At 45.6% G+C, this 24,882-nt stretch overlaps 1 protein-coding gene across 1 annotated transcript in view; it reads right to left on the bottom strand.

Annotated features, from left to right (window-relative positions):
• Positions 1-6,666: 6,666 nt before the first annotated feature.
• LOC137518650 (cytochrome c oxidase subunit 4 isoform 1, mitochondrial-like) overlaps positions 6,667-24,882 on the bottom strand; it is a 127,286-nt gene continuing 109,070 nt past the window's right edge. Inside the window, exon 5 of the mRNA XM_068236775.1 lies at positions 6,667-6,867. Within this exon, the coding sequence (XP_068092876.1) occupies positions 6,731-6,867 (137 nt within the window). The 3' untranslated portion in view covers positions 6,667-6,730. The remainder of the gene's footprint in view (positions 6,868-24,882) is intronic.

The raw sequence follows: 24,882 nt of genomic DNA, 5'->3' as shown, positions 1-24,882 counted from the left end.
TGGTCTCCAATGTCTCCAACTCTATATACGGCTCGCTACTAAACCGTGAAGTAGCGAGCAGTATACAGAGTTGGAGACATATTGGAGACCAAGCGGCTGAGCCTCTAGCGCCTGCCTGGAGCCCTGAAGACTCCCTGTATTTGCCACTCTCCCGCCGCGCATATCGGGAGGGGGGCCCTCCGAGGTGAGGAAGGGGGGGAGGATAGGAGTCGGGCCCCCCACCCGGATAGCTACCCACCCACCTACCTAACCACCCACCCGGCTACCTAACCACCTACCCGGCTACCTGGCTACCTACCCCCCCACCAGGCTTCCTACCTACCTACCCACCTGACTACCTAACCACCCACCCGGCTACCTACCCACCCGGCTACCTACCTAACCACCCACCTACCTACCTAACCACCCACCTGGCTAGTTACCAACCCACCCACCAGGCTACCTACCCACCCGGCTACCCACCCACCAGGCTGCCTACCTACCCACCCACCAGACTACCTACCTACCGGGCTAGTTACCAACCCACCCACCAGGCTACCTACCCACCTGGCTACCTACCCACCCACCCACCCGGCTACCTAAAGGCTACCTACCCACCCACCAGGCTACCTACCCACCCAGCCACCCACCAGGCTACCTACCCACCCGGCTAAGGGCTACCTACCCACACACCCACCAGGCTTCCTACCTACCTACCCACCCGGCTACCTACCTACCGGGCTAGTTACCAACCCACCTACCAGGCTACCTACCAGGCTACCTACCCACCCGGCTACCCACCCACCAGGCTGCCTACCTACCGGGCTAGTTACCAACCCACCCACCTGGCTACCTACCCACCCACCAGGCTAGCTACCTACCCACCCACCCACCAGGCTACCTACCCACTCAGCTACCCAGCCACCCACCCGGCTACCTAGGGGCTACCCACCCACCCACCCGGCTACCTACCCACCCAGCTAACCAGCCACCCACCCGGGTACCTACCCACCCACCCACCAGGCTGCCTACCTACCTACCCACCCACCAGGTTGCCTACCTACCCACCCACCAGGCTATCTATCCTCACACCCACCAGGCTACCTATCCACCCAACCACCCATGGGAGCTGCGCGCCGGATGGAGGCTGGGACAGGAGGTCTGCTGCTGCAGGTGAGTAAATGGTTTTTGTTTTTTTATTTACATTAGCAGGTGTATGTTCTGGGCAGGTCTGCCACATGATTGCACGTATTTTCTGGGCATATCTGCCGACTTGGTTGCACGTATTTTCTGGGCATATCTGCTGACTTGATTGCAGGTATTTTCTGGGCATATCTGCCGACATGATTGCACGTATTTTCTGGGCATATCTGCCGACTTGATTGCACGTATTTTCTGGGCATATCTGCCGACATGATTGTACGTATTTTCTGGGCATATCTGCCGACATGATTGCACGTATTTTCTGGGCATATCTGCCGACATGATTGCACGTATTTTCTGGGCATATCTGCCGACTTGATTGCACGTATTTTCTGGGCATATCTGCTGACTTGATTGCAGGTATTTTCTGGGCATATCTGCCGACATGATTGCACGTATTTTCTGGGCATATCTGCCGACTTGATTGCACGTATTTTCTGGGCATATCTGCCGACTTGATTGCACGTCTTTTCTGGGCAAATCTGCCGACATGATTGCACGTATTTTCTGGGCATATCGGCCGACATGATTGCACGTATTTTCTGGGCATATCTGCTGACATGATTGCACGTATTTTCTGGGCATATCTGCCGACATGATGTGTATTTTCTTGAGAAAACCTGCACAATTATGTGAATTTTCTGGGGAAAGGGTCACCAAAACTTGGGCCCACTGTCTTTGCGTTGTACTTTTCAAGGGAACCTGAGGTGAGAATAATCTTGAGGCTGCCATATTTCTCTCCTTTTAAGCAATACCAGTTGCCTGGCTGCCGTGCTGGTCCTCTGCCTCTTATTCTTTCAACCATAGACCCTGAACAAGCATGCAGCAGGTCAGGGGTTTCTGACAATATTGTCAGAACTGAGAAGATTAGCTGCATGCTTGTTGCTGGTGTAATTCAGTTTATTACTGCAGCCAAATAGATCAGCAGGGCCGCCAGGCAACTAGTATTGTTTAAAAGGAAATAAACCCTCACCCCGGGTTCGCTTTAAATTACAGTTAGCTCCGCCCTCATCCGGTCATTGCCACGCCCATTCGCGCCGCAGGTTCTATCCACACCTTGTAGCCACACTCATTTTTTGCCGCAGGTCGTAGGGGCCCACAATTGCAATTTTGCACAGGGGCCCACTGCTGGCTGTGTCCGCCACTGGCTTGCAGCTACCTCCTGGCACCATAACTTCCCGTCACTTTGCGCTGGATTTGCAGAGACTGCTGCTGCTTCACTCTGCTTGTAACACTGGAGCCCTGACAAAAGTAACTTCATAGCTCCTGTCAGGGCAATCAAAACAAGGATGGGAATGAGAATCAGGAGAGCTTGGCATGCAGAGGCCGACATTAGGTGATCTTCAGGGTGCATGGGTCTGAAGCAGCATTGAGTGACAGTAACATCAGCCTGGAGGTGATTCTTGTATCAAGATTTCAAGGAGAAGAAAGAAATGACAGATGAATAACCCAGTACAAAAGAAGTTGTTTTCTTTCTTATTTTCTAATAAAGTTTATGGATTTATTCTTAAAGGAACACTATCAAACCAAGTGTTTTAAAATGACAATGTACAAATAATGTCTAAGTAGCTGTGTAAACATTTTACTACTTTTCATGTTAAATATCAGAGGCAAAAAACTTTAATTTATTATTAAGTGTAGCATTTAGCTTTATTTGGAACAAATAAATTGCAGGAGGGGTGTCTGCTTCAATGCACAGACAGTGTTTTATATCAGACTATGGAGTATTTTTCTTTGAAAGCAAAAAAAGTATGAAAAGCTGTGGTGTCACAGACTATTAGAAATGTTTATAACAAGTTACATTTCCTCTGCTCTCTTCAGACACTTCAGTCAGAGACACAGGACCCAGCAGCTGCAGCTGCTGAGAGCTTTCTCACACACATACACACAGGGTAAACAGATGAAGTGTGCAGGGAATTCTCCCTCCCCTCATGGCTCATTCTGCCATCAGTTTTGGTATTAGTAAAGTGTGAAAGTATTTTGATAACCGTAAACACAAAGGTTGCCAAACAATTCCTATCTCAATTGAAAAACACATGTTAATCAATAAATAGGTATAGGGTCAAAAGTTAGCCTCTATACGGATTTACCTGAAAGGGGCCAGACATCTGGAGGTCCCCAGATTCCAACATAAGCCCCACAGTTTGCAAACAACGTTGCGCCAAGTGGTTGCCAGAGTGGAGGGTGTCACGGATTCGCTGGCGCTATCCGTGCAATCACATGAAAATGCGCACAAAAATTGAATTCACAAAGCATGATTTGGAGTGCCCCTTTGTCTTGTTTAAAGTGGGTCTGAGATAAACTGTTACTCATTGCATAATTGTGTTCCTTTCATATAGGACATTCCTCATGCCAAATACTTTATTTTTTTTGTTTTTGTTTTAATACTCTAATTCTCTATAAACTAAACAAGCCTTGCCCACAGCTTCTCCAGTGCCTTGGCACTTTGAGGCAGATGTAGCAAGGGCTTATGGGAGCTTAGTCTGGGCAGGAGGAGGAGGTGTTACTAGCCAGAGATTTCAGAGGGGAGGAGGAGAGGAGTGAAGTTTTCACAGGCTGAGGGCTGGATATGCACAGCAGCTTGTCCATGACATGGACAATGGCTCTGTAGGAGAGTGAGAGTCTATGTCACCCCTCTCTTACAGAGCCACCATATCATGAACCACGTGGGCTGGTGTAGTTAGTATGGCGGAGCCCCACGCAAGTTGAGACAGCCATCTTGGCTTTACCAGCCTGCATGCTCTGAGCGGGTGAAACGTTATCATCCATGTTTGACAGGAAGCATTGCTTACCAGCACATCTTATTGAGTATTGCATAGCAGCAAAATTAACTCACCTGGCAATTATGCAAAAGAGATACAGAGAGCCCAATGTAGTGTGTAATGCAACAAAAAGGATAAGTGAAAGAGTACAATAGATATACTCACAAAACAGGGTCCCCTCCAAGGCAACCTCTGTACAAGCAGGTGAGGAGATTGTCCTGTCCCCACTCAGGAATAAGAAGTCGCTGTCTGTAGATAGGGAAAGAGGGGTATACCCCTCCACCAAGGGTAGATATAATAACTATGCAGGAGAACAGAGGCGCCAAAAGAGTAAAATCACAATGATAAAAGGTTTAAAAATGCTTGGGAGGCAGTGGTGGACTTACCTCCTGAAAGCAGACACAGGAAACTGTCAATTTAAGTAGATACAAATTTTATTGGCATACTCCAAAGGGGGTTGCAACGCATTTCACGGGTATAGACCCGCTTCCTCAGGCAATAAAGTATAGGAGCACACAAAACTGGGGACAAAGACAAAATATGGTGTACATCAGAGGTAAACCATATTTTGCCTCTACTTAAATTGACAGCTTCCAGTGTCTGCTTGCAGGAGGTAAGTCCACCACTGCCTTCTAAACATTTTTAAACCTTTTTAATATTTATAAATATGTGATTTTATTCTTTTGGTGCCTCTGTTCTCCTGCACACTTGGCAAATAAATCCCCCAAGCAAGTTCATTTGTTCCCAGCTGGACGATACATAAAGCCTGGTACATGCTTTCAATTATGACTGGCCAATCACTGACCAATTTTACCACATCCATGTAGTATGAGAGGGTTTACCTACACAATCTACTCACTACATTCAATAATGTAGGTGGTAAAATTGGCCAATCAAAATTGAAGGTGTGTACCAAGCTTTAAGCCAGGTACACAGCTTACATTTTGAATGCCCAATGATTGGCCAATTTTACCACCTCCATGTAGTATGAGGGCCAAAAGATATTGAATACTATGAAAAGATTGTGCAGATGACCAATATTACTCTCTCCATGTAGTATGAAGGTCTAATGATCGTCCAATCGAAATTGAAAATCCAATTTTGACTGGCCAATCACCGACCAATTTTACTAAGCAGTGGCTGAATAGTGTACTGGTTAAGGGCTCTGCCTCTGACACAGGAGACCTGGGTTCAAATCTCGGCAAACTGCACCTATTCAGTAAGGAGTTTCTTGGGCAAGACTCCCTAACACTGTTACTGCCTACTGAGTGCGCTCTAGTGGCTGCCTCACAAGCGCTTTGATTCTGACAGGAGAAAAGGGCTAACAAATATAGGATTATATTTACCACCTTTATGTAGTATGAGGGCAAACAGACTTTGAATACTATGAATGAACAGATTGTGTAGGTAAACTCTCCTGCTATATGGAAGGGGTAATATTGGACAACCAAAATTGGATGTGTGTATCTGGCTTTAGATTTTTATACCACTTGGAACTGAACCAATCAAAATAACTAATAAGTGCATCAGTTCCTGCTGAGTTTTCATGTAAGCCCAAGTACTTATTCTCTGTGCCCCCATTATAATTCTTATTGTAGCGGTCTCTTCCCTTTAGGCCAGTTTTACATCCGGCCATTGCGTTTGCGGAGCGATGCTACGCCTGCATTGCACCGCAACGCACAAAATTCATTCATATGACCCTGTGACAGAGTGCGCCAACAGGGTCATATACATAGCCCCGCCCCTGCACACCCCTCGATGTGTGACATAAGCCCTGCTGGACAGGAAGTAAGTCGCTGGGATTTCCAGGCAATGCACCGCCAACATATTTAACATTTCTGCATTGCCCATTAACTTACATTACTTCTGTCCTCACAGCAGAAGTCCAACGGTAACATGATGATTTTGCGGCGGCTGTTCGGGCACTGCTGTGCAATGCAATACGCTAAGTGTGCTAGGCCCCATTACCTTGCATTTTTTGTTGCGTTACCCTGCGGTAAAACGGTAACGCAACGCACAATTGCAAAGCAGTGGCTGGATAGTGTACTGGTTAAAGGCTCTGCCTTTGACATAGGAGACCAGGGTTCGAATCCTGGCTAGGGTCAGCACCTATTCAGCAAGGAGTTCAAGGCAAGACTCCCTAACACTGCAGGGTGGTCTCCTGAGCACGTCCCAGTGGCTGAAGCTCTCGAGCGCTTTGAGTCCGATAGGAGAAAAGCGCTATACAAATGTTTGGATTATTATTAAGGCGAGTGTAATAGGGGCCTTACAGTGCTCTTTAATATATTCATGATATACAGTTTGTGCTTAAACTGGTATGAAACCCAGCATTTCTTTGGTCTAAAAGAATATTTACAGCGTATAATATTCTACCACAATTTTTTTTTTTGCAGAACAGCATTCAAAGGGTTAAAACACAGGACTTACTTTTTCAAAAGAATTCTACCTGCAGTGAGAGCAACCTCCCAACAAGTGTTAACATTATCTTGTGTTTACTTAATTGTAACAAGTGAAGAGCAAATAAACTGTACTTTGGGAACTTGTAATTTCTAAATGAATAATACTTGTGCACACAAGCAAATATGATAACTGTATGGGTTATAAAAAGTAGAAAAACACATTTTTATTGCATATTATGTCAGCATTTAATACCGCTTTAAGTGCAGAGGCATGTAAATGAACTGAGATATATCCCTCTTATAAACATGGCACTGAAACCGCATTTGAATTCTGTAAAGTATGACCAGTTTATTGTATTAGATAACGATGTTCATGTATGACCGGGATTACTTTTTCCACTCATTCTTTTCATAGTCCCAGTAGACAGAGAATCCAGTAACATTATTGGTTCTCATGTCGAGCATCCTCTTGGTTTGCATGGCTATCCAATCTTCAGAAAGGGTGTGAGGGACTGGACCATACACTGTGGAGAAGAAAAACAAAAACCTTTAACATTCCGAGATTTACAAGTATTAACTTCTCTTGTGATGCCTCAAAGGCTGATCATTGCTAAGTGCAGATGCTGATTTGCTTGATCACCTACTGACATAAATTGGCAGCAGATCAATAACTGTCACTACCAATGATCAGCTACAGCCCTTGTAGCAATTTAGTACATGACTACAATCCAATAAATAGTATGTAAGCAAACAATTCTGACACATGGTGGTTGAATAAGTGTTCAAATGTATTTTCTAAGTACCTTGTCAGGTAATTTGTGTAGTAGTATAAAATATGTTGCCTGAAAATCGCCAACTTAGAGAGACTCAGAGAAGAGTTAAAGTATAGCTCTGATACTTCCCTGGGGCTTCCTCCCGCCCCATAAACACGTCTAAGTCCCATGCCGTCCTCCCGCGGCCTGCTGTTCAGCTGCGGTGATCTCCGTTACCAGCCTCAGTCGATGCCAGTCAGGGTCTACTGTGCATGCACAGACTTCCCGAGCATGCGCAGTAGACCCGAGCTGATGTCACTGAGGCTGATAACAGAGCTCACCGCGGCTGAACGGCAGACCGCGGGAGGGCGGCGTGGGACTTGGATGTGTTTATGGGGCGGGAGGAAGCCCAGGTTAAGTATCAGTGCTATACTTTAACTCATCTCTGAGCCTCTTTAAGTACAGTTTTGTTAAAAAGAATTTAATTTACAGAATATTCAACTACTTTAAAATACAAAAACGTGATATATTAAATATCATGCATCAAGATATTTTCATGTTTTCTGTGGGGACCCTCTTTTAGGGCCCCTCATTTAGCTCCCCTAACTGCTGATACCCCCCCCCCCCCCCCGCCCCTTCCCCCCGAGTCTTGCCTGTCCTGCAACTTTGTGCCTCTTGATACAATTGGCCAGTACTTCGGTTTCAGGTGTCTTACCTCATGTGTGTCGGTTAGAGATCCATAGTCAGATATAAGAAATTTCCCTCATCCCTGGCTGCCACTTGCACCCCCTCCAAAGTTTACAGACAATGGCTTGCCGGTAATCTGATCGGGGTCGCACTCCTTTTCTGGTATGAGGATGTCCACACTGCACCTGTGGGAGTACGGCCACGCCTGGACAGTAAGCCGGAGTCGCTCATGCTACTGCACAGCGCTTGTACCAGAAGAGGAGTGTGATCAGTAGAAGGGTCCGGGCAAGCCTCATTAGGATCCAGAGGCTCCCCTCAGTTTAGGTAAGTATTTCATTTTTGATGTAATTTATACACATTAAATGGAAATTAACTTCAATTACATACATTACACAGATCTTGCCTGTGTTGAAGTGTAAGCACAAAATCTGTGTGTAAACCATTAGAATAATATGCAACAATAAACTTATAGGATGGGCTGTTATTGATGGACGGAAAAAAATGTTTTTCAGAACATAGGTAGCCAGTTATAGGTGCCCCCAGTATGGGTTTGCCAGTTATAGGTGCTGCAGTGGGAGCGGTGGGCACACATAGCGGCGAGGAGGGGGCCTTACTCCCTCCACTCCCTCACCTTGGGCATCCCCATCAGGGATTGCAAACTCACCTCTTCCCTGTTCCATGCGATGTCCGCTCTTCTCTGCTGTGCTTTACTCTACTTCCTGATTAGCTCAGGAAGTAGAGTGAGGTTCTGCAGAGAAGAGCGGACATCAAATGGAATGTGAAAGAGGTGAGTCTGCATTCCCTCCCTGCTCTCACTGCTGTCATTGCTGAAGAGGGAGAAGCTCTGAAGGGGGGGCCTAGGTGAGGGGAAGGAGGAGTCGGGCCCCCCTCCTGGGCGCTGTGTGTGCCCGCTGCTCCCCGTTCCTGTGCTGTGCTCCCTCCTGCACCTAAAATGGCTCTTGCCAGGCCCTAGAGCTGTGGGCCCCCAACTCAGGCTTCTCCCCCCAAGGGTATTTGCCCCCCCCCCCCAGCTGCATCCCTTGCAGGGGCGAATGTTATGCCCCTGATCATAATAATAATAATGGTATAGCAGTGCTTTGACCATTTACATTTTTACAATTGTTTCGTTTTTTTTAGGAACGTGTGCGACACTGCTGCATGACGAGTAGTGATATTTTCTTGTAGACCAGTTACGTACAAGACATAATAAAGAGGTAGAAAAAATGAGCTACATTAATCCACTGCATACAGAATGCTACCTAGGTTCACATACTTTTATGTTCATTACTTTTTGGATCCACCCATGCTGTTATGACCATGTGCATTTGCATGGGACCCCCTACAATTATTTTACAAAGGAGCCCAGTGTTGGCTCTGTCCGCCACCGATTAATCATTAGGGAAAAGCATGGGGGTTGTCTGTCCTCTGTCTCTACCACTATAAGTTGTTTGGAAACTGAGCAGTGTAATTTGTCTATACCTTGTTCTGAGCAACACAATTCACTTACTTTCTGGCGTACTCCCAACCACAGGACAAAAGGATAGTGCCCGAATTAAGTAGTTTGCTCCTGGTTTTCTATTATTTGTTTTATGGAAAGCAGCCAATTTCTCCATATGTTATTTTCCCCTTTTGCTTTTTTTGGGTAAATATTACTGCTGTACATGTAGAATTAATAAATAGTCCATCTGTGTACTAAACAAAGAACTCATAGTGTGACTGCTGTGCTATCTGATGATTGTATTAACAGTGGCTGTAAACCCAGTGGTATATTCATGACTAATCTGTGTGAGATTATATTGTGAGGCTCACATGCTCTGAGATTGCCAGTGGATGACTGACAGAAAAGATGCTCAGCAAGATTATATGCAGAGTATTGGGAGCTGTCATATCTGCCACAGGAAAGGCCATTTCCTCTGTGACTCATGTCTGCTGCTTGCGGGTGTGTGAGCAATGGAAAAGGTGATTGTATGAGGGTTCCGGCTTTTAGGGCCCTTTTCCACAGGCAGCTGAACTGTGTGCTCAGTGTGCAGTTACCAAGCAGCAGCGAGCAATTACCAGGCAGCAGCAAGGACTGCAGCAGTTGTAACACCAAGCGTGTCAAGCGCTGACAGGCAGTGGTGTTACCTCATAGCCCCCAACTGTCCCTCTTTTAGGAGGGACAGTCCCTCTTTGGTAGCCCCGTCACTCTGTCCCGCTTTCCTCATTTGTCCCTCTTTCCATACTTTGTCCCTCTTTCTATGTAAATATACTGTATATATTTCTCTACTAAAAAAAATGTGTTTGACTCTAAACTTTATTCCCATCCTTTAAATTAATATATTACTAATTTTAACATGTTAATATGAAGGAAAATGAACTAGGATAGAAATGATTAGTGTGTTTTGAATTAGAAAACGACATATTTTTCTTATGAAATCTTTATGGTATGTGTGACTGGGGGTGTGGCAGAGGCATGGCTTAAGTGTCCCTCTTTCTCATCTCAAAAAGTTGAGAGGTATGGTTACCTGGTGACAGAGTACCACAACATGTCATATCTGAGCATGGCTGCATTCAGATGTGACTATATCTGGGGGTCGCCTGAGCATGGGCACTGAGCACTAACAAGTGCCTGTCCAGTACTGGAGAACAGATGACTGGCGGTGAATTCACTGCCTGTCAGCTGTCTGCCTGAAAGAGGCCTTAGGAAAAAACAAGAGAAATATATGGGTTTAGTCGTGCATTTAAACGGTCTGATGAAATCTCAACTTCACCATTTATGAAGTGTGGAAAAATAAAAACGGACAATTTTTCCCAGGTAATTTGTGATGTGCCAGCAAGCTGCCAATTGATGCTTTTTTCTATGAACCCTGATATTTTTATGACACAACCACACTTACACTTCTGCTAATTAGTGTCAGAATTATAATGCCAGTTTTGCAAAACCCTTTTGCAGGATTCTTGAAATCTGACCGGAAATTTGATGAAAATGTTGCTATTTCGCTTACTGTTATTTCCAGTGTGAGAGCTATTGTTATATGAGAGATCTGTTTACAAAAACATATATGGGTAGCACGGTGGTGTAGTGGATAGCACACTCTCCTCGCAGCACTGGGTACCCGATTTGAATCCTATGACTATGGTAGGGATTAGACTGTGAACCCCCTCTGACGGACAGTTAGTGATAAGACTACGGTATATACTCTGAATAATTGCTGAAGAACATGATGACACTATATAAATAATAATTTAATGCTTTCTCATTTAATACATTGCTGGATTAAGACCCTGTTCACAGTGGTCAGTTGCGTTGCAGAATAATTCTGCATTTATTGTCGCTGCCCATCAGAGCCGGGATAAGGTCCTCCAGCACCCAAGGCTGGGACAGCAGAGTGTGCACCTCCATCCCTCCCTCACCAGCCGGCACACACTGATTGCTATTAGACTAAGAGGCCCCCCAGGGCCCCCAATCCCCCCAACACCTTAACCTTAGGTACCTGGCTTGCAACCACTGCCATGTATCCCATTTTCTTATTTCTCTCTGCTTCAAACACAATAGGGGAATGATAGCTGAGTGAATTGTGCGCCCCCTCCTACACTGTGCCCTGAGGCTGGAGCCTCTCACGTCTCTGCCTCGGCCTGGCCATGCTGCCCATGCAATTCTATGGATCTGTTTAACCACTTCAGCCTGCAGGTGTTTTCACCTTCAGGACAGAAGCAATTTCCCCTGTCAGCGCTCCTCCCATTCATTCACCAATAACTTCATCACTACTCGTCACACGTAAATGATCTATATCTTGTTTTTTTCGCTACAAATTAAGGTTTTTGTGAGCGATACTTTTTTTCCGAAATTACTTTATTTTCCATGCATTTTGAAGGCAAATACACACACACAAAAAATAAAAAAATACACCATTTCTCCAAATCCACCCCCTATAGTTTTAAAATAAGCAATGCTACTAAATAAATAAAACCCACCCATTTTATTTGCCCATTAGTCACGGCTATCAAAACATTTAAATTATGTTCCTAGTACAATGAATGGTGACAATATATTATTTGGAAATAAAGGTGTATTTTTTCCTGTGGGTTTTTTATGTGTTCCATCAATTGTAAGCCCTTATCTACTAAAATTAATATAATGAAATCACTTCCAAAGCCCCTCCCCCAGTTACCAAGCAAACAATTTAAAAAAGGAAAAAAAACAAACAACAACAAAAATCCATTAATAGTTGCTTTAGGGACTTATCTTTTATTAATATGTATGTCGTGGGTATTTACTGGTTTGTTTGTTTTTTAATTTCACTTTTCGCCACTACATGGCGATAAACACTCCTTAGTTTACAAGGCAGTGTTTTAACATTATAATAATAATAATAATCCGAACATTTGTATAGCGCTTTTCTCCTGTTGGACTCAAAGCGCCAGAGCTGCAGCCACTAGGACGCGCTCTATAGGCAGTAGCAGTGTAAGGAAGTCTTGCCTAAGGTCTCCTACTGAATAGGTGCTGGCTTACTGAACAGGCAGAGCCGAGATTCGAACCCTGGTCTCCTGTGTCAGAGGCAGAGCCCTTAACCATTACACCATCCAACATTAATGAAAAAAAAAAAAAAAGTTACATTCTTATGAATGGACATGACCTCTGATCGGGGTCATGTCCTTTCATGACAGGCATTGCAATTGGTTCAGAGAAGCTTTCTTTCTCTTCCCCAATCACGGACACGGAAAACTGTTGGGGTGCATGGGCTGCGGCCCACGCACCCCGGCAGTTCTGCTGTTTGCAAACTGGACGAGACTTCTCATCCAGTTTGCCTTTAGCTGCACCTATCTGGACAAATATACTCGTCCAGAAAGGCTTAAGTGGTTAAAGTACTGCATTGTAACTGTTCGCATTATTCTAACTCTCTGCATGCAGAATTGGTATTTATGTCTATGTCCAGTCTCCATTGCAGTTCACACTCATAACACATTATAACGTGTGCGTTTTGCAACAAACTAGTGCGACGCTGCTCAAAAATTAAAATATGCAAGCATTACCATAGACTAACATTGAACATGTCAACGTATAATTTGCATAAACACAGAGCAGGGTCTGCCTTATTTTTACGTACCCAGTTGACGCGCATCACACCGCATGCACTGTGAACGTCGCATTGACTTTCATTGCTGTGCGATATTCTCCCTTAAAAAACCTCCGTCATGACGCAACGTAACTGACCACTGTGAAATTAGCCTAAATGTTTTTGTTTTTTTTTCCTGTGGTATTGCCTAGAGTTTTTCTTTAGCTCTATCAGGTATTTTTCTCTAATATAAGTTGTAGGAATTATACAGCAATTTTTCATCTTAATAATTGCTGGTAATTATTTTTTCCAAGACAACAAAACCAGATGGTGTTTTTAGCAGCATTAATGAGGTGGATCAGAATTTTCCAGAGCTCAGTTTGGTTGGCACAAAGGTGCAATAAATTCTTGCTGTAAGGAGATAACTAAAATAATAACTGCTTACAGAGACCATCTAACATATAGTGATGACCACATAGGATGTTAATATGACAAATACATTGTAGACATTTATCTTTCCACCACTTAAAGTATGTAAAAATGCTTAAAGGGACCCTGAACAGTAATAAAATAAAAAAAAAATCTGGAGTTACCTGGGGCTTCCTACAGCGCCCGTAGACTGCGAGGTCCCTCAGCGTCCTTTGAGATCCCGCTGGCGGCCCCATTATCCTGGCGACTTCGGTTGGAAGTTGTAACTGCACGTGCACCCGGCTCGAACATGCATGCTCCGCTGTAAGCCTCCTGCGCACTTCTCGATAGACTGAACTGCGCATGTGCAGAAGGCTTACGTGTATCGAACCGGGTGCGCGGACATGCCACACATGCAGTTAGAAATGTGTCAGAAGTCGCCAGGATAACAGGGCCGCCAGAGAGACCATGGAAGGCACTAAGAGGACGCCAAGGGACCCCGCAGTCTACAGAGGGCTGGAGGAAGCTCCAATTAAGTCCAGATTTGTTTTTGTATCACTGTTCAGGGTCCCTTTAATCTTTGTTGGTGTTTAGCTTGCTCTAACTTGCTTTCTATGTAATGAGGAATGAGCAGGTACCTGCGCATGTTGTTGAAGGGGACCGCAGCAGACAGCGTTCCTTTACCTGTATGCAGGGCCGGATTTAGGCCAAGGCCACCTAGGCCATGGCCTAGGGCACCACAGGAGGAGGGGCACCAAAGCAGTAGGCTAAACTGGTGTAGCATTTGAAAGCTTGCAAATGCTGCAATGCAGGGAGATCAGGAGAGCGCCTGACCGCGGTACTCTGCTGCTAGCTGCCTGTGCAGCAGCCACCTTGCTCTCTGTGCACGTTTGCATTGTGACTGGCGGCTATGGACTTCTGCACTGAAGACGGGTGGAGAAATGAGTGACACTGATAGCTGCTGCAGTGTGAAGGCGAGCTGGCTACTTATACTGAAAGGGGGGTGGGAAAAGGAGGGATTCAGGGAGTCATCTGGCTACCTATACTGGAGGGAAAGGGGGGGAATCATCTGGCTACATATACTAGAGGGAAGGGGGAGGGGTTATCTGGCTACCTATACTGGAGGGAAAGGGGGGGGGGAGTCATCTGACTACCTATACTAGAGGGAAGGGGAGGAGTTGTCTGGCTACCTATACTGGAGGGAAAGGGGGAAGGAGTCATCTGGCTACCTATACTGGAGGAAGTCATCAGGCTACCTATACTAGAGAGAAGGGGGGAGGGGTCATCTCGCTACCTATACTGAAGGGGGGCGGCTGGTGACAGTGGCCTAGGGTGCTAAAAAGTACAAATCCGGCCCTGCCTGTATGACCACCTCTGGCCACAGCACACCCTCATCCCTATTTCTAGGTACTCATCAAGTGCCTGGCTAACCACCAAAAATGTGTAGCATGTGCCATGGATCTGTTCTGGGATGTCCAGATTTGAATGATTGAAAGGGACTCAAAAACAGATGCTTGGCTGTTCAGTGATTCAACGCCTTCTTGCCTCATTGTTATGCAATTTTTTGTTCACCCCACAGAATTAAAGCTGAAGGTTTGCACTTCAAATTGCATCTTAATTATTTCATTTACAATTCATTGTGGTAATGTGCAGAACCAAAATTAGAAAAAGTGGTCTCTGTCCAAATATTTATGGATCTGTAGAAGTGTAAAAAAAAAAAAAAAAAAAAAAGTCCCCAAGATCCCTTTAGTTTGAATGGTTCTTCTAGTCCTCTGATTCTCTGTCATCCCCCTGCACCTCTAAAGGCATACAGAAAACCATTTTTGAATGTGCTCTGCTTCTAGATATGTTTTGCCTAACTCAGGTAATACCTAGATATGTTTTGCCTAACTCAGGTAAGAGACTCTGAAGCCACTATAAAAAGCTCTAGGGCCAACCCCCCGATCCACGCTACTTTTTTTTTTTTTTAATAATTTGGCCTCGTTAGTCCTTTAAAGGAATACTGTAGGGGGTTGGGGGGAAATGAGTTGAACTTACCCGGGGCCTCCAATGGTCCCCCACAGACATCCTGTGCCCACACAGCCACTCACCGATGCTCCAGCCCCGCCTCCAGTTCACTTCTGGAATTTCAGACTTTACGAGTCTAAAAACCACTGCGCCTGCATTGCTGTGTCCTCGCTCCCGCTGACGTCACCAGGAGCGTACTGCGCAAGCCCAGTATGGTCTGGTGACATCAGAAGTGAGGGCATGGCTGCATAGGCACAGTGGTTTTTAAAGTCGGACATTCCAGAAGTGAACTGGAGGTGGGACCCGGAGCATCGGTGAGTGGCTGAGTGGGCACAGGATGTCTGCGGGGGACCATTAGAAGCCCCGGGTAAGGCTAACTATTTCAACAATGATAGGAACCAAATGTAAACATCACAAACAGATCAGGAAGTTTTGAATCAGTATAATACCATTTATTGGATAATTTAAAAGAAAACCAGTAAGCTTTAAGCTAGTTAAGCCTTCTTCAGATTATTCCTGTTAACTGACAATGTTAGAACGTAGAATCAGTAGATCAGTAGATAGTTTTTTTTTCAAATATAACTGTCATCCATATACATTAATTACAAGGTGTCTTGCAAGGATTGTGAGATATTTATGGCAAACAGATAAGATTCTTGGTTTACTTAACACCTACATAGACTCAGACTGACACGGATAGTTTTTTTTACAGATCCTATTCAGTGTATGCTCCTTGATCCTGGAAACAGTTAACTCTATGTTACTGAGGGAGGGGAGGGGGCACTCAGGGGGGGGGGGGCACAGTGATTCCCAGGGGAGCTAGTGCAGCTTCCACTGACCAGACCAGAGTCAAACATTTGCCTGCTCATTCTGGGCCGTGACTTAAAGCATTAGCGGCAGAGCATCAGCACAAGAATCAGGCAAGTGGCGTTGTTTATTAAAAAATGAAGATGGCAGCCTCCATATTTCTAACTTAACATTAGATACAACATGCCTGTTCTCAGGGCAAGAAACGGGAGGAGTGAAGGAGGCCAGTGGCAACAAAAAATGTATTAAGAAAACTAATTTTCTGTTTCATTGTGGCCATTTTCCAAATCATAGGTAAAAAAATAAAATGAATTGAATTTACTGATATGTATAGGGGATCTTTTTATTTACACATTCTGGAGCTAGAGCTCTTCTTTAATGGTCAGCCGTGGATGAATGATTTTCCTGCCAAGCCTTCTGCCCTAGGCCAAACACAGATGCTTATTCCAATTAGTAATAATCAGTTTTCTTATCTAGCATCAGCAATTCTATCTATAATTCAATAGCTGCCATCATATTATACCGGATAACGTCTGACAAATACTCTATTGGTTTCTATGGCAGCATTATCCATAAATGTTATTTTCCCAACACTCTGACATATCACACCAGTGATCCAACCATTCTCAAGAGAGATGAATGCACTTTCTTAAATTAGACAGTTATCTTGTTGCTATGGTCCGGCAGTTGTCATAAATGTCATGTCTGTGGGCAGCAAATATAAACCTGCTAAGCTTTGTTTCAATAAATGTATAACTGAAAGCACTTGAAGATGTCATGTTGCAGGACCTTATCAAAAGTTATGACTGGGACACAGATATTGTTGCTTTACAAGGATGTGGGTAGATACTATCTAAAAGATAACTTCCTGTACAGCAAATTACTGAAAGACACTATAGGCCGCAGCCTCAACTCCAGGATTTTTCATTTTTATTTATCATTGATGCGCTACCCTTTTTTTGTTGTTGCCAGATTGCATGTGACCACTGACCTCCTTCCAGTGATATAGCAATAGGAGATTCAGACGTCTCCTATGTCCAGAGGACATTCTCCTAGAAGGAAGTGACTTTTGCAGGTAAGTTTTAGCAGCTCCACATGCATTACTGAAAAGCGCACAGAAGAGTGTCAGTGTGTTCAGACCCTAATCTACCTTTTTGATGTTTCTACGTCAGTAGTGAGGGTCCTCCTTTTAGTTATTTATTTGGGTTGAAAAAAGACATACGTCCATCAAGTTCAACCATAAAATAAGGTAACAAAAACATTTCTATAGCGCTTTTCTCCCATAGGACTCAAAGTTCTTAGGTTCTCTCAGATTCAGTAGCTGGTAGTAGGATGAAGTATTCACACAACAAAAGTTCAATTTCTGCAAATGCCAAACTGAACAGGTGGGTTTTCATTCTGGATTAAAACATGTCCAGAGATGGAGCTGTCCTGATCTGCTGAGGTAAGGAGTTCCAACACTAGCAACACTAGCTTGCACCCTCACATATCCATGTTGATCCAGAGCAGCCCTGTCCAACTGGCGGCCCGCGGGCCGCATCCGGCCCGCCAGACCTCCTGTTGCGGCCCGCTCCTCTCCCCGAGATGCAGGCATGGCGTGCGCTATGGGCGCCATGCCTGCTCTCTCTTGTGTGGCCTCTCCTGTGTCCCCGCTGCCTCACAGCTCAGCTCAGACCTCATAGATCGCGGCGACAGGAGGCAGACAGAGCGCGCTGCGCGCGCATAACACCCGCACGGAGTATGTCACATGCGGAAGGGAAATCAATCACTTCCGCATGTGACGTTCTGCCGCGCGGGTGTTATGCGCGCGCTCTGCTTGTTTCAGTCGCCGCGATCTGTGAGGTCTGAGCTGTGAGGCAGCGGGGCACAGGAGCGAGGTAATGGACGCTGACTGGGGGGGGCACCTGTCACTTACTGGGGGCACCTGTCACTATCTAACTGGGGGTGGGGGGCACCTGTCACTCTAACTGGGGGGAACCTGTCACTCTAACTGGGGGGAACCTGTCACTATAACTGGGGGGGCACCTGTCACTCTAACTGGGGGGAACCTGTCACTATAACTGGGGGGGGGGGCACCTGTCACTCTAACTGGGGGGAACCTGTCACTCTAACTGGGGGGGCACCTGTCACTCTAACTGGGGGGAACCTGTCACTATAACTGGGGGGGGGCACCTGTCACTCTAACTGGGGGGAACCTGTCACTATAACTGGGGGGGCACCTGTCACTCTAACTGGGGGGCACCTGTCACTCTAACTGGGGGGAACCTGTCATTCTAACTGGGGGGGGGGCACTCTAACTGGGGGGAACCTGTCACTCTAACTGGGGGGGCACCTGTCACTCTAACTGGGGGGGCACCTGTCACTCTAACTGGGGGGGGGGGGGCACCTGTCACTATCTAACGGGGGGGGGGGGCACCTGTCACTATCTAACTGGGGGGGGGCACCTGTCACTATAACTGGGGGGGCACCTGTCACTCTCTAACTGGGGGGGCACCTGTCACTATCTAACTGGGGGGGGGGGGCACCTGTCACTAACTGGGAGGCACCTGTCACTATCTAACTGGGGGGGCACCTGTCACTAACTGGGGGGGCACCTGTCACTATCTAACTGGGGGGGCACCTGTCACTATCTGACTGGGGGGACACCTGTTACTACCTCATCCGGCCACACCACAGCATCACCGCCAGCCGGGCCACAGCAGCACCGCAAGGCCTTTCAGCCCACACATCATCACCAATCTGGCCGAAAACACTATTGCCAGGCACAGCAGCCAGTAGAGGAGAATACCGAAGCCAGGTAAGAGGTGTCTACCATATTAAAGGGGCATTCTGCCTATTTATGTGAAATGCTCTCTATTTATGTGCCTCATGACTGCTGAATTTGTCTTGTTGGGGGCCTCATTTGTTGGGGGCATCACGATTGCTGAATTTGCCTTGTTGGGGGCCTCAAGATTGCTGATTTTGTCTTGTTGGGAGCCTCATGATTTGTTGGGGGCCTCATGATTGCTGAATTTGTCTTGTTGGGGGCCTCATGATTGCTGAATTTGTCTTGTTGGGGGCCTCATGATTGCTGAATGTGCCTTGTTGGGGGCCTCATGATTGCTGAATTTGTCTTGTTGGGGGCCTCATGATTGCTGAATTTGTCTTGTTGGGGGTCACATGATTGCGAACTGCGAGACTATGGAAAAGCTGAATCATCATCATGAGACAATAGCATTAACCTTCCTGGCGGTAAGCCCGAACTGAGTTCGGGCTATGCCGCCGGAAGGCACTGCTCAGGCCCCGCTGGGCCGATTTGCATAATTTTTTTTTTGCTGCACGCAGCTAGCACTTTGCTAGCTGCGTGCAGTGCCCGATCGCCGCCGCTACCCGCCGATCCGCCGCAATTCCTCTCGCCGCGGCCGCCCCCCCAGACCCCGTGCGCTGCCTGGCCAATCAGTGCCAGGCAGCGCTATGGGGCAGATCGGAGTCCCCTCTGACGTCACGACGTCGATGACGTCGGTGACGTCATCCCGCCCGTCGCCATGGCGACAGGGGAAGCCCTCCAGGAGATCCCGTTCTTTCAACGGGATCTCCGGATCTCCGATCGCCGGCGGCGATCGGAGGGGCTGGGGGGATGCCGCTGAGCAGCGGCTATCATGTAGCGAGACTTTGTCTCGCTACATGAAAAAAAAAAAAAAAATTTAAAAAAAAAGATTTGCTGCCCCCTGGCGATTTTTTTGCAAACCGCCAGGAGGGTTAAACCTTTTTTAGCTTTTTAAAACGGAAAATAAAACTGGGAGGTTCTAAAAAAAAAAATACATTTTTCAGGAGTAGGATGGGTGAAATTGTTTATCTTCAGAGTTTATTTTCAACTTGGATTTTCCATAATGTTCATGTATGAGTTAAAACGTTTGTATGTAGTTTAAATTGCTGTTGCCACTTTGCGATAGATAAGTGACTTTTAGGTTGCAGTTTGGAGAACCCTCGTGTTTTACTTCGCCATTATTTTAAATTGAATTTTGTGAAAAGTGCTGCCAATCTAACTGTCCTTTAATCGCATTTTTTTCCGGGGGGGGGGGGGGGGGTGTCTGCGGCTCTAGCAAGACCCTTCGGCCCTCCACCATGGGGTCTGAAAAAAAAATGGCCCTCCATGCCCATGAAGTTGGACAGCACTGATCCAGAGGAAGGCGGGAACTTTCAGCTAGCGAGGGACAGTGCAAGCTAAGTGTTGTACCTGGTATTTGCAGGTCAGCATTCATTTCCTTGGAAGCTGAACAAGCTTCTTTATTTATCATTTGAACAATTCTATGTTCTTACTTATCACCAGTCTTCCTGTTTTGTCCATGTCCAGAGAGATTAGTTACAATGCTCTAGGCTGTAGACCTCTTTACAATGTTGCGCACAGTGGATACAGCAACATTAAAGAGGCACTGTAGTGACATATAGTGGAATGCTGTAAATTACTCAGCATACCCACTTTTATGGTAATTTTCCTGGTTTCGATATCAGAAACATCTCTTATATCCATATATTGCTGTATAGTGAATGCTCTCCTTGTGATGTTAGTCTATTCTGAATAGCTAAGCAGAATTCTCCCCTGCAGAGCATTCTGGGAGACCAGGATTTTTTGCACTGACTTTGGAACTCTCAGTAAAGAAACCTACTGCAGTGATGGACCTGACAAGATTAAAGATGTCAACATCTGTGATAAAATTCAGAATGTAAATCCGAGAGAGAAAAAATTACAATGGGCAAACTCTGACTAAATAATTTATAAATTAATATGGTAAAAAAAATAAAAAATAATAATAAATGTTATTCCTTCTCCTCTAGAGATGGACTTGTAGCTTTGGAATTGTCTATCATTCTCCATAATTTTGGTTCTCAAATCCTCACACAATTCTTATGCTCTCTTCACGTGTCATTTCAGGTATGCATTAAAGCAAACGTGATATGGAAGGAAACAAATAGATACTTACCCAAGGAAAAGGAAAACCTCTGCGTAGTCCAGAGGCTTCCCATGTCCTCCTTGACCCCACTGCTGCTGGCCTGATCCCACTTGTAGTTTACGGTCATGCATCTCTTTGTGTACGAGTATGGCTGTACTGTGCATGCGCAACTATGGCCGCACCTGTGCAGTAGCATAAAGTTGCTCATGGTTGTGTGGCATCGGGGTTCTGCACTGGCACTTCCTTACTTGCGCATGTGCAGTACGATCACGTTCGTACACCAAGGCATGACCACAAGAACATATTCATCAAGCTCTTGTCGGATACGTTCAGACAGAGCGTCCCTGCATGGCAATGGGGTGGGGGTGGGGGGGATTCAAGGAGGAGAGGGAAAGCCTCTAGGCTATCCAGGGGCTCCCACCTCATAGTAAATGTTTTCTTTAACCCCCTTGTCGTTCCAATTCTGATGGCAAGGGGGCGGCGCAGCACTTTTATAAAAAACATTTTTTTTAAATCATGTAGCGAGCCCAGGGCTCGCTACATGATAGCCGCTGACAAGCGGCATCCCCCTACCTACTTCGATCGCCGCCGGCGATCTTTGCAAGCAGGAAATCCCGTTCAGAACAGGATTTCCTGCAGGGTTTCCCCCGTCACCGGACGTCACAGACGTCATGGACGCCGGGTCGTCAGAGGGAAAATTAACTAGGTTGCCCAAACTTTCGCACTCCACTTTGTGTGTATATGTGTATGTGTATGTGTATATATGGATATATGTATGTGTGTGTGTATATATATATATATATATATATATATATATATATATATATATATATATACAGTGGCTTGCAAAAGTATTCGTCCCCCTTGAAGTTTTCCACAGTTTGTCACATTACTGCCACAAACATGCATCAATTTTATTGGAATTCCACGTGAAAGACCAATACAAAGTGGTGTACACGTAAGAATTGGAACGAAAATCATACATGATTCCAAACATTTTTTACAAATCAATAACTGCATAGTGGAGTGTGCGTAATTATTCAGCCCCCTGAGTCAATACTTTGTAGAACCCCCTTTTGCTGCAATTACAGCTGCCAGTCTTTAGGGTATGTCTCTACCAGCTTTGCACATCTAGAGACTGAAATCCTTGCCCATTCTTCTTTGCAAAACAGCTCAAGCTCAGTCAGATTAGATGGACAGCGTTTGTAAACAGTAGATTTCAGATCTTGCCACAGATTCTCGATTGGATTTAGATCTGGACTTTGACTGGGCCATTCTAACACATAGATCTGTTTTGTATTAAACCATTCCATTGTTACGCTGGCTTTATGTTTAGGGTCATTGTCCTGCTGGAAGGTGAACCTCCACCCCAGTCTCAAGTCTTTTGCAGACTCCAAGAGGTTTTCTTCCAAGATTGCCCGGTATTTGGCTCCATCCATCTTCCCATCAACTCTCACCAGCTTCCCTGTCCCTGCTGAAGAGAAGCACCCCAGAGCATAATGCTGCCACCACCATATTTAACAGTGGGGATGGTGTGTTCTGAGCGATGTGCAGTGTTAGTTTTCTGCCACACATAGCGTTTTGCATTTTGGCCAAAAAGTTCAATTTTGGTCTCATCTGACCAGAGCACCTTCTTCCACATTTGCTGTGTCCCCCACATGGCTTGTGGCAAACTGCAAACGGGACTTCTTATGTTTTTCTGTTGACAATGGCTTTCTTCTTTGCCACTCTTCCATAAAGGCCAACTTTGTGCAGTGCACGACTAATAGTTGTCCTATGGACAGATTCCCCCACCTGAGCTGTATATCTCTGCAGCTCGTGCAGAGTCACCATGGGCCTCTTGACAGCATTTCTGAGCAGCGCTCTCCCTGTTCGGCCTGTGAGTTTAGGTACACGGCCTTGTCTTGGTAGGTTTACAGTTGTGCCATACTCCTTCCATTTCTGAATGATCGCTTGAACAGTGCTCCGTGGGATGTTCAAGGCTTTGGAAATCTTTTTGTAACCTAAGCCTGCTTTAAATTTCTCAATAACTTTATCCCTGACCTGTCTGGTGAGTTCTTTGAACTTCATGGTGTTGTTGCTCCCAATATTCTCTTAGACAACCTGTGAGGCCGTCACAGAGCAGCTGTATTTGTCCTGACTTTAGATTACACACAGGTGCACTCTATTTAGTCATTAGCACTCATCAGGCAATGTCTATGGGCAACTGACTGCACTCAGACCAAAGGGGGCTGAATAATTATGCACACCCCACTTTGCAGTTATTTATTTGTAAAAAAAATGTTTGGAATCATGTATGATTTTCGTTCCACTTCTCACGTGTACACCACTTTGTATTGGTCTTTCATGTGGAATTCCAATAAAATTGATTCATGTTTGTGGCAGCAATGTGACAAAATGTGGAAAACTTCAAGGGGGCCGAATACTTTTGCAAGCCACCGTATATATATTTTTTATATTTTCCACTCCTGGATGATTAAGTAATAGATCCCTACCTCAGTGGGAGAAAATAAATGGCCATTCTCCAAGTTATCATCAAGCTGAGCAAACTCAGATGACAAAGACTTCAGAAACAGGATAGTTTTAAATAAAGGTCTCAATACTGGCAGTTGTAAAGGAAATTCGTTGAAATAAAAAAAAGTGTCTGGCAGACATTCAGTCTTTCATCAGTGTAGAGGGTGGTTTCTTGTGCAACACAAACACTCACACCAGTCCTCATTTTATCTCTGCTGTCAGTTTAACTGACAAAAAGCAGCTTGCTTTAACAAGGATATACATAATTCACAGAAGCAGCTTTCCTAAATCATTGCCTCCCGGAATAGAGAAAGCAGCACACTACTATAGGGACACCTCGCATGACCCCACTGCAGTAAATACTAACCCTTTCATACTACAAATCACTCGCTTTACATTATTTATACAAATAAAATCTTTATAAACACACAGCAACTGTCTCAATGCACAGGAAGTATAGAAGGTCAGAATTGCAAATATATTGTGTGGTTCATGTATTTGAAAATTGGAAGAAAAACTGCAGTACAAAAAGTTTCTATCTTTTTCTATTCTGCAAGAATACTGGCCACACATTATTCTGATTGCACTGCCTCTGTGCAGTTACCAAGTGTACTATGTTCTCTCCTCTAAACACCCACTAATTACCCATCAATCACCCCCTATCACCACCTGTCACTGTTACCCATCAGATCAGACCCTAATCTGCCCCTTGCGGGCACCCAATCACCCGCCCACACGCTCAGATTGCCCGCAGACCGTCCCTTATCAATTCGCCAGTACATTGTTTACATCTGTTCTTCCCTGTAATAACCCACTGATCACCTGTCAATCACCCGTCAATCACCTGTCAATCACCCGTCAATCACCTGTCAATCACCCGTCAATCACCCCCTGTCACTGCCACCTATCAATTAGCCCCTAACCTGCCCCTTGCAGGCAATCTAATCACCCACCCACACCATCAGATCGCCCGCAGACCCGCTGTCAGATCACCTCCCAAGTGCATCATTTACATCTGTTCTCTCCTCTAAACACCCACTAATTACCCATCAATCACCCCCCTATCACCACCTGTCACTGTTACCCATCAGATCAGACCCTAATCTGCCCCTTGCGGGCACCCAATCACCCGCCCACACGCTCAGATTGCCCGCAGACCGTCCCTTATCAATTCGCCAGTGCATTATTTACATCTGTTCTTCCCTGTAATAACCCACTGATCACCTGTCAATCACCCGTCAATCACCCCCTGTCACTGCCACCCATCAATCAGCCTCTAACCTGCCCCTTGCGGGCAATCTGATCACCCACCCACACCATCAGATCGTCAGTGCATTGCTTGCATCTATTCCTCCCTCTAATCACACCTTGAGACACCCATCAATCACCTCCTGTCA

Source organism: Hyperolius riggenbachi, chromosome 5 (genome assembly GCF_040937935.1).
Source record: "Hyperolius riggenbachi isolate aHypRig1 chromosome 5, aHypRig1.pri, whole genome shotgun sequence".
In the NCBI taxonomy this organism is placed as follows: Eukaryota; Metazoa; Chordata; class Amphibia; order Anura; family Hyperoliidae; genus Hyperolius; species Hyperolius riggenbachi.
Note: the sequence above shows the minus strand (reverse complement) of the source record. Positions and strands in the feature narration are given on the sequence as shown.